This window comes from Miscanthus floridulus, chromosome 1, assembly GCF_019320115.1.
Source record: "Miscanthus floridulus cultivar M001 chromosome 1, ASM1932011v1, whole genome shotgun sequence".
In the NCBI taxonomy this organism is placed as follows: Eukaryota; Viridiplantae; Streptophyta; class Magnoliopsida; order Poales; family Poaceae; genus Miscanthus; species Miscanthus floridulus.
In genome coordinates, this window is record NC_089580.1 from 87,908,385 (window position 1) to 87,918,399 (window position 10,015).

The 10,015-nt window shown below is 42.9% G+C and overlaps 1 protein-coding gene across 3 annotated transcripts; it reads left to right on the forward strand.

The window, feature by feature from the left end:
• Positions 1-3,865: 3,865 nt before the first annotated feature.
• On the forward strand, positions 3,866-6,843 carry LOC136489206 (histone-lysine N-methyltransferase ATXR4-like). 3 transcript variants are annotated; one of them, XR_010767414.1, is made up of 9 exons: positions 3,866-4,110; positions 4,184-4,279; positions 4,703-4,758; positions 4,838-4,964; positions 5,097-5,166; positions 5,300-5,479; positions 5,558-5,612; positions 6,134-6,205; positions 6,331-6,394. XR_010767414.1 is itself a non-coding variant. In XM_066485917.1 (8 exons), exons 1-8 carry the CDS (start codon positions 3,919-3,921, stop codon positions 6,447-6,449), a joined length of 906 nt encoding a protein of 301 aa, XP_066342014.1. In that variant the 5' UTR covers positions 3,866-3,918; the 3' UTR covers positions 6,450-6,843. The 3 variants fall into 3 exon arrangements, 2 of the variants coding, with proteins under 2 accessions (XP_066342014.1, XP_066342010.1); XM_066485917.1 differs by lacking the exon at positions 5,558-5,612 and having other exon boundaries at positions 3,866-4,115; positions 4,195-4,279; positions 6,331-6,843; XM_066485913.1 differs by lacking the exon at positions 5,558-5,612 and having other exon boundaries at positions 6,331-6,842.
• Positions 6,844-10,015: the final 3,172 nt, after the last annotated feature.

The window sequence follows — 10,015 nt, forward strand, 5'->3', positions numbered from 1 at the left end:
CATCACCTACATCATCAAGATTCTCATGTGCTCCTTGGGAGCCGTTAGATTTATCAAATTCCACATCATATGTTTATTCGACTAAGCCGATGGCATGATTAAATACTCTATATACTTTGAACTTTGATGAGTAACCAACAAGAAAACTAATATCACAACGTCTTTGAAACTTCCCTAGGTGTTGTCGCTTCTTGTAGATATAGTATTTGCAATCAAACACCCTAAAGAAAGAGACGTCCGGCTTCTTTCCATTGAGTAACTCATAAGGTGTCTTGCTAAGGAACTTTTAAAAGAATAGACGGTTGGATACATAGCATACGGTGTTAATAGCTTCCGCCCATAGAGCTTCGGGGGTGTTGTATTCATCTAGCATTATTCTTGCAAGAATGATCAATGTCCGGTTCTTTCTCTCAACTACACCATTTTGTTGAGGAGTATATATTGCGGAGACCTCATGCTTGATCCCAACTTCATCGCAACAGGCTTCTATATTTGTGTTGTCAAATTTCTTCTCATTGTCACTTCTAATCTTCTTGAGTTTTACTTCAAATTTATTTTGTGCTCTCTTGACAAACTTCTTGAAACAAGATGCAACTTCGGATTTGTCATGAAGGAAGAATACCCATATATATCTTGAATTGTCATCAACAATCACAAGACAATAAAGATTTCCTCCCAAACTCTTGTATGTTGTTGGTCCAAATAAATCCATGTGAAGGAGTTCTAGCACTATTGTGGTTGACATGAAAGCTTTGGTTGGATGAGTATTTGCAACTTGCTTGCCGGTTTGACATGCATAATAAAGTTTGTCCTTCTCAAACTTCACATCCTTCAACCCTCTCACCAAATCATTCTTCATTAGCTTTTTGAGTGAGCTCATCCCAATATGAGTAAGTCTTCTATGCCATAGCCACCCAAGTGTTGTTTTGGTGAATAGGCAAGTCTTAAAATTTGTATTTTCGGAGGTGAAATCCACTAGATATAGGTTGTTGTATCTAAATTCTTTGAATATCACTTGATCATCATCCTTCTTAGATACAACAACTTCCTTTTCGGTGAACAAGCATTAAAAGTTAAGATCACATAATTGTTTAACAGATAGCAAGTTGAAGCTCAATGAAGCAACATATAACACATTTGAGATAGAATGATCATTTGATATTGCCACTTTGCCCAATCCTTTAACCTTGCCCTTTGAATTATCTTCAAATGTGATTCTTTTTTGTCCATCTAGTTTTTCATCTAGTGAGGGAACATACGAGGATCACCGGTCATATGTTGTGTGCAACCACTATCAATAACCCAATGACTTTCACCGGTCTTGTAGTTCACCTACACACAAGAGATCAAGCTTTAGGAACCCAAACTTGTTGAGGGCCCTTCACCTTCTCAACAAGTGACTTTGTAACCCAAATTTTCTTAGACCTATTTTTTTGAGAGGTTCTAAGAATATGATTTTCATCTTTCTACTAGAATCCTTTCTAACCATGTAGTGAGCATTGAAGACAAAAGGTCTAGCATGCTTGGGTAAGGGTTGTGGTGGTGGAGTTTGGCACTTATGGGCAAAGTGACCTTCTTGTCCACACTCAAAACATCTCTTTGGCTTTAGCTTTGACTTGTGTTGTTGTTGAGCTTGAGCCTTCTTTTCTTGGTTTGCCAAATACCCAATGTCACTTCTATTCATCTTTATGATGGTGTTCATAAGTAGCTCACTTTGTAGATACTTGCCTCTTGTGACCTTGCTCAATCCAATCTTGAGATTCTCTTTCTCCAATTTAAGCTTCTTATTTTCTTCCTTGAGAGCATCATTGTTTTTTTTCTTCCTTGAGCTTCTTGTTCTCTTCTTTGAGCTTTTCATTCTCAAGGATCAAACTATCATCATGAATAAGAGTTTCTAGCACTATAGACTTGGTGGTTTTAAGTTCTTCAAAATCTTTCTTGAGCTTTTTATTATCATTTTTGAGCTTGACAAACTCATCAAAATCATTGGCCTCCACCACTTGCTTGCCCTTGCTACTAGAACTTTGCTCAATGCTTTCAATGATCAAATCATCACATGATGTAGCTATATCAATCTTAACAACATCGTTAGTAGCATCATGTGGCTCATTGGATAAGAATTTTTGAGCAATAACAAGATTATCATGATTGATCTTTAAAGTTGTATATTCTTCTTTTAGCTTGTTATGGCTAGTGATGAGCTCATTGTGTATCCTCTCAAGTTTATCATGTTTATCTCTAAGCTCTTTCTTAGAAGATTTGAGCTCTTTGAGTTTGGATGATGTAGCATCATTTGCTTCTCTAAGCTCAATACTAGCCTTTTCGGGCATATTATATTTTGCTAAAAGTGAATCATTCTTAGCTTCTAGCTTTTTATTCTTAGCTCTAGTCTTTATAATAATCTTAGTGTATTGTTTTAGCAATCTAGCAAGATCATCATAAGAAGGTGATTCATATTCATCATCATCACTATCACTATCATCATTACTAGCATGTTCATCACCACTGCTATCATCATCATTTCATACCTTGTGTTCACCCTTGGCCATGAGGCATAGGTGTGTAGAGGATGATGGCGGTGGTGGCGGTAAAGATGATGAAGAATCAATAACAATTGAGGCCACCTTCTCGTTGTCACTATCATCATCGAATGAGCCACTAGAAGAATCAATGTTCGTGAGTCAATCACCGACGATGTATGTCTTTCCACTCTTCTTCTTCTTATGAAAGTCTTTCTTTTTGCCATCTCTCTTCTTGTATGGCTTGTTTTTCTTCTTCTTCATTACTTGAGTCATCTTTCTTGCCCTTGTATTTGTTCTTGAACTTATCTTTTTTGGGCTTGGTGTATTGGTGTGCTAGATGACCAAGTTCTCCATAATTGTAGCAATCCATTTTGGAGATTGGCTTTCTTCTAGAGCCAGTGAAGAATTTCTTCTTGCCATCGAACTTGTTGTCACTCTTGTTGAGCTTCTTTAGCATCTTGGCGGTTTTTCTCACCATGAGAGCAAGACTTGCATCCTCAACTTTATCATCACTTGAGCTCTCATACTCAAGTCTTGCTTTACCCTTCTCTTGGCTAGCCTTAAATGCTAAGTCATTTTCTTTCTTCTTTATAGAGGATGAGCCATCTTGAGGTGTGATGTGCATGTAAATCTCATGAGCATTTATCTTTCCTAAAATTTATGTCGGTGTAGCGGTGAAAAGATCACCTTGATGAAGCACGGTCACAATATGCTCATATTTGTCAATGGGAAGGACACTCAAGATCTTTCTTACAACATCGGATGGTTGCATTTGAGTGAGTTCAAGCCCATTGACTTTCTCTACAAGAACATTTAAGCGTGAATACATTTCATTAGCACATTCTTTAAGAAGCATCTCAAAAGAGTGAAGCTTTTTCATGACAAGATGATAGCGTTCCTCACGCTCACTCTGTTCTCTCATGGAGCGCACAAACGTCCGACCATAGTGCATGAGCGTCTTTGTGGTTCCTCACCCGGTTAAACACATCTTTGCAAAAGCCTCTAAAGATGATGTTTCGAGCCTTTGCATTCTATTTCTCGTAATTCACCTCATCACCTTATAGGTTAGTAGCATCCTAAGGTTTTGGAAAGCCTTGTGAAGCGGCTCTAAGCATTCCAACAACTAGGGCTTCTAAGTACGCCTCATCGTCACTTGTAGGTTAGTAGATTGGTTGTTTTTTTTATTTTCTCTTTTTTTCCACGTCGGCTAAATTCCAGCTCAGCTAGCTCGGAGTTATGCCGTTGACTTGTGGTTTGACCTGGAGTTGAGAGCCCCACATTCATAGTGAAAGAACCGGTGACAGGCTCACAAGTGACGAGACCCCATCTAAACCAACGGCCTTGATCTCTTCACTACCACTCTTCTCGCACAGCCAACACCTGACAGGCATAGCTCATGTTCCTCCGCCGCCGCCTCCTCTCCACCGCGGGCGCGGCGGCCGCCGCCCGCGGCCCACCGCCGATCCGCGTGTCCGTAACGGAGTCCGCGGGCCGCGGCGTTTTCGCCACCCGCCCAGTCTCCTCTGGCGAGCTCCTCCACTCGGCGCAGCCCCTCGTCTCCCACCCATCCCACTCACTGCTCCACGAGGTGAGGTGACCGCTCCTCCCCGCTCCTTGCCCCTGCCAGTGGAACCAAACCAACTGGACTGTTCTGGGCTCAGGTTTGCTACAGTTGCCTCAGAAGGAAGCCCGGGAAAGGGCGCGTTTCAAGCGGAGGTTACTACTTCTGCAGCGACGCTTGCAGGGACCACGCCAAGGTGGTACCTCTCTGCCCATTTCCTTAGCGATTTTTGCATACCTTCGTGTGTTTCACCTTGGTGCATATTCTTGTGATGCTTAGTCTGCCCTCTTCGACTCACTAACTGTTAGTGGCGAGTGGAATCTGTTCTGTCTACAAGTGTTCATGTCTCAACATTCAGTAGGTTTTAGTATAATAGTGTGTTCGAAGTTCGAACACTATGTGATAGTCGTGTTTCCAGTAATTATTGCGTTTGTGGAAATGCAATGTGGATTCTACCTCGTGGATCTTTGAATGAGACATGTTAATTTTCCTTTACATGTCAGAAACATTGGATAATGCTGCTTATTTGCCTGCCATAGAATAAAATAAAAGAAAGCAAAAATGTTCAGCATTTGAGGCTGGATTTTGCTAACAATACGTGTGATTTCTGCCAATCTAGGGGTTCCATGACATTGACAAGAACGTAGATTGGTCTTTATTCGATTACCACTGCAGGTATGATAGTACTCGCCTTTCATCTTTCTGCAGATGTGCGCCTCTTGACTTCTTCATTTTGTGTTTTTCTGTTCTAAAGTTCACGTGGTCTAAAGTACCCATACATGGCCAAGCGCCTTGCCTGCATGGTTATATCAGGAGCTGCTAATGCAGATTGTCTTAACATACTTCAGCCAGCTCGGTTGCACCAGGGGACGTTGATTGAGGTAGTGATTTCTCTCCTTCCAGGTCACCCTGAGCTCAGTTCTTGTATTATTGTTGTTATTGTCACACCATAATAACACAGTAATCACAAAGTTATTTGGTTCAATGCTTATTGTAGCGATGTTATATTACAGATGGAGGAGGAATTTGAGTTGTTGGAGTCCACTTTTAGAAAAGCTGGGTTTCAGGAAGAAGTCACAAACTGTATCCTTCAAATTTAGTTTCCTCTCATTGCGACTATTCTTAGTTTCTTACAACTGAATGTTGACAAAATTGGGTCTTTCATAGAGTTCTTGTCTCAGTCCTCTTCAAATTTGGTTGTCTTTGACAAAATTAGTTTTGACCATAGACTGGTACATCAATGTATTGGCAAGAATACGCATAAATGCATTTCGTATTGAATTGGTTGCAATCTCATATGAGGATCTCTTATCCTCAGCGTCAGCCTCCGTATCATGTGATTCATCAGTTGGCAATGCGGTTTATATGCTCCCCTCTTTCTACAACCATGACTGCGGTACGCTCTTCATCTATACATTTGGAATGAAATGCATTTTTTATCATCTTTGCTATTTAAATTTCGTTTTGCTAGCAGTGATTCAGTTGATAGGTTGACCAATCAATTTCCAGGATTTGTCACCAACCTTGTGGTATGGTGCTTGTTCACTACTCCCTCTGTCCCTTTTTATCTGTCGTTCTCACTTCCCGTGAAGTCAAACATATTTAAATTTGACTGATTATATAAAATAAAATATTAATATTTATAGTACATAATTAGTATCATTAGATAGATCGTTGAATCTATTTTCATAGTAAATTTATTTAGAGATATAAATGTTGATAATATTTTCTACAAACTTAGTCAAACTTGAGAAAATTTGACTGGCATGAATCGCACGGCGACACTTAAATAGGGACGGAGGGAGTATGCTACTTGTCGTATCAATATTAGACTATTAGTCTTCTATTGCATTTGATAGTGGATGTCTCTGCTAAACTACTCTCAATATAAGAACATATTTAGTTAAGCTTTTGTATGTATGGTAATGTAATAGTGACAGGAGTATACTATTTGATACAATAGCAGAAAATTTTAGGCTGCTTAATATAACCCTTTTTTCATTATGCATTAATGATTCAAATATGCACTATTGTTTGTGTTGACTATCAGATCCAAATGCTCACATAGTTTGGCTGGATAATGCGGATGCGAAATTGAAGGCCCTCCGTGACATTGAAGAAGGTATGGAGAAATGCAGTGATACCTTTATGGCTATACAGGAGTTCTGTTACACTGGCAACCTTGTGCACAGTTAAAAACGAAAACTCTAACAAAATTGTTGTCTTGAGTTGTTGCATCTGTTATAGGTGAGGAGCTGCGCATCTGCTACATCGATACTAGCCTAGATGCCGACGCTAGACAGAAGATTCTTGCTGATGGATTTGGCTTCAAGTGCCATTGCCTTCGGTGCTTGTCTGGAGACTAGAAATCATGTTTACTTTCTTCCTGAGCATGAGGAGATTGTCTTTGATTGAAGCAGCTTGAGGTTGGTGCTGAGTACCATCTTGCAGAATCTTACAGAGTTGCAATCTTCTGTACACTAGTTACAGCCACACCAATTGAATTCTTGTGGTTAAGCATTACTTTGGCTTTTGCACTTCCGTACTACGACATGCTAGAAAGCCAGAAATGCTGATTTATTTACTTGAAAGTGCTGAAAGTTGTGTTGTAAGTGTTGTAGCCGTTTTTGTCTTGCTTCTTTATCAGTCTTTAGTGTCAGAAATAAAATTTTGATAATACTCAGATCATTTGAATATCAAAAGATTTTGTAGCTATAGTTGGGGTAGCATTACATATTCATATACATACACTAAAGCGAGGTAGTGTCATATGGAGCTGGGGTGCCTGGCCTGCATGTACACAAAAGAATTAGGAGCACTGGTGTGCATCAGAATTACTCGTTATAATATTACTAATAAAGCTAGGCGATTGAAGCTTTTGCTCTGCTGTATTTTTGTTGCAAACGGATTACGCATTGTGGATACAGAAGAGGCATGTGTATTGTTTTCTTTAAGATCCGATCTGGAATAGGTGATTGTATTTTCCAGCCAAGAACAAAATTGTTGTGGATCGTTTTGAATTGTTTAAACTTTTCTCTAGAGTATATCGATGCTCGTCAAAAAAAAAAAATCAGTGTGGAAGGCTACCCGAAACAATGAACCTTTTTTGGTTAATCTGTAGCTGGAAAGTGCTTGCTGAGGAAAAAAAATATAGTAGTAGTGATCTAAACTCTCGTGTACAGATTTATCTCATTATACCTGCCATGTCTTTGGATGAAGAATGATTTAAGCCTAACTAGCAGTAATGATCTAACCCTTGTACTCACATTTATCTCATGAGTTGCCATGTCAATAGATGAAGATTTTAGCCAAGATAAGTTAATAACATATCACGTCTTTTTTTGTTCTTGAATGGACAAATGTCGATAAACTGCGCAGCTGGAGGAGAAGGGCCAAAAATATTGATGAATCGAAGGATCCGACAGCATCTTGTTTTGCTGCAATAATGAGTTCGTTGCAAACATACACGGATCTGGATTTCACGTATGCTTCAAAAACACACTCCCGCGCGTCGTTTTAACCATCCTTTTTTTAGAATAGAAGTGTTGTGACTTCACCTAATCTCTCGGGATAAAAGTAAAAGTGATATTTAACTTTTGCACTCGAGTCTTCGTTTTACTTGCATTGCACTGATTCAGTCAGTACATTGCCAGACAATCTCTAGAATTTGTCAGCGCCCTTTCTGTTTTGGTATAGTAGTTGTTACCAAATATAATATGCGTGATATCTCAGTAGTCCATCTGTCCCCCTGAATAAATAGATTCCTATATTTAGAAGTCAAACTTTTTATACTTTGATCGGATTTTTAGAATAACCCATCAAGATTTATAACATCAAATTAGAACCATTAGATATACTATAGAATATATTTTTATAATGTCCTCATTTTATTTCTATAAAGTTAGCCAAAAACTTAAGATAGTTTGACTTACACAGATTCTATGAATTGATTTATTTGATGACGGAAGGAGTAACATTTTTGTTGTTTGGCCCCATGTATCGACACAAGAAAAATGTATCTTGCAACCATTCTGCATACGCACCAGGCAGACGCAAGGAAATGCTACTCTATCTATCCGAGTTGAAAGCCCTGGATGATGATGAGCAGCAGCGAGACTATGAGATCACTTGTGTAATTTATTTTTGATTAAGTCCACTTTTGACCCATCAACTATTGGGTTCGTCTAATTTTGATCCTCAACTATAAAATCGTCTAATGCTGGTACCTCAATTGTCAAAACCATTCACTTTTAGTACCTGAACGTGGCTAGGGATGTTTTGTCCAACGTGGAGTGGGTTTGACCACACCACGCTGGCGTTGACCGCCACGTAGGACGTTGGCCTCCATCTAGTGACATGTAGGGCACAGCATCAACCACCCATCCCCTCCCTCTCCATCCTCATGTTAACTGCTGCAGCTGTCAGAGCTGTCCCTTGTCGAAGAAATCTCGACACCGACCCTTGCCTGCTATAGTTGCCGGAGCTACACCCTATGTGGCCTCCGCGCCCGCAGTCGTAGGAGGAGGCCGGCCGGCAAGCAGCCCTAGCCCACGCAGTCCCGAGGCCGGCTACAGCTCGGTGGGAGGCGGGTCATGGCCTGCTGGCCACGTGCGTCGGCAGCCCGGCGACCACAACCGCGGCAGCGGAGAGGAGTTGAGGAGAGGTGCGTACGGGACGAAGAGGGCTCGGCCATGGCATCCCGCCGGCGCGGCCACCGTGTCTCGCCCGCGCGGCCACAGCGCAGCGCCTCCTCCACCTTCCTGGAGGCGACGAGCTCAGGCTTGGCCTAGAGATGGCGCGGGCCGAGCAGACCCAGACGTCATCGAGGAGTCGAGAGGCCCGCGGCAAAGGCGAAGGTGGAACTCGATGACGTCAAGGAACGCCGCGCGACCGCGCTCGCGGACCTGCCGACGGCGCAAACGGAGGCCGAGTCGCTGGAGAAGGCGCGCGCGCTCCGCGGCAGAGTCGGGCGCGGCGTTGGCGCAAGCGAGGGACTCGCTGGAGAAGGAGCTGACCGACGCCAGAGCGCCGCCGGCGTCGAGCGGCTTGGCATGGTCGTTGAGCAGCAACTCGGCGGCGGCAGCCCCTATCCTCGCTAGAGCTCCAAGCTACCATTGTCGAGCCGCTCACGCGAGCTGGGGGAGAAGAGAGATGCGCTGACGTGCGGCTGAGGGAGAAGAGAAAGGCGCGGCGGCCGCGGTGCGGGAGCTGACCAACGATAGAGCGCCGCCGGCGCCGAGCGGCTGGGCGTGGTCGTCGAGCAGCAACCCAGCGGCGGCAACCCCTGTCCTCGCCGGAGCTCCAAGCCGCCATGGCCGAGCCGCTCGCCGTCACCACCTCGATCTCCCTCCTCTGTCGCTCACCGCTCAGCGCCGGCCATGGCAATGGCCATGGTGAGCTTGGTCTGGCGCAGGGAGGCGACTGTCGCCGTAGCCTGCTCGTGCGCCACCGCAGCAGCCAGAGTAGCCTGCTTGTGCGCTGCCACCGTAGCGTACTGACGTGCCATCGCCATAGCCAGCTCACCACCGTTGTCTCCTTCACGCATGCAGGAACGGGAGGAAAGAGAGGGCCAGCGTGGCATGATCATCAGCAGCGTGGCACGATCAAATCCGCTTCATGTTGGGCAAAACAGCCCTGCCCACGCCCAGGTGCTAAAAGTAAACGGTTTTGATAGTTGGGATATCATTATTAGACGGTTTTATAGTTAAGAATCAAAATTAGACGAACCCAATAATTAAGAGGCAAAAGTAGACTTAATCCTTTATTTTTTTGAACGTGAGATCACTTATGTAATGAACTAAAATTCCGAAGCGAAGGCGACCCACATTTTTCTCGAATTTAGGCCATACATCTGTACCACTTTACGCCCTCGGTTTGCTGTCAGCAGTTTTCGTTTAGTTCATAGAAGATCGTCCAAGAAAGATGGGAAGCA

What these genes read in the sequence shown, in the direction of transcription:
- LOC136489206 (XM_066485913.1), top strand. Translation starts at nt 3,919, where the DNA reads ATGTTCCTCCGCCGCCGCCTCCTCTCCACCGCGGGCGCGGCGGCCGCC. An exon ending in TCAGGAAGAAGTCACAAACT is followed by an intron (nt 5,167 to 5,299) that starts GTATCCTTCAAA and finishes TGACAAAATTAG; the next exon opens with TTTTGACCATAGACTGGTAC. An exon ending in TTTCTACAACCATGACTGCG is followed by an intron (nt 5,480 to 6,133) that starts GTACGCTCTTCA and finishes GTTGACTATCAG; the next exon opens with ATCCAAATGCTCACATAGTT.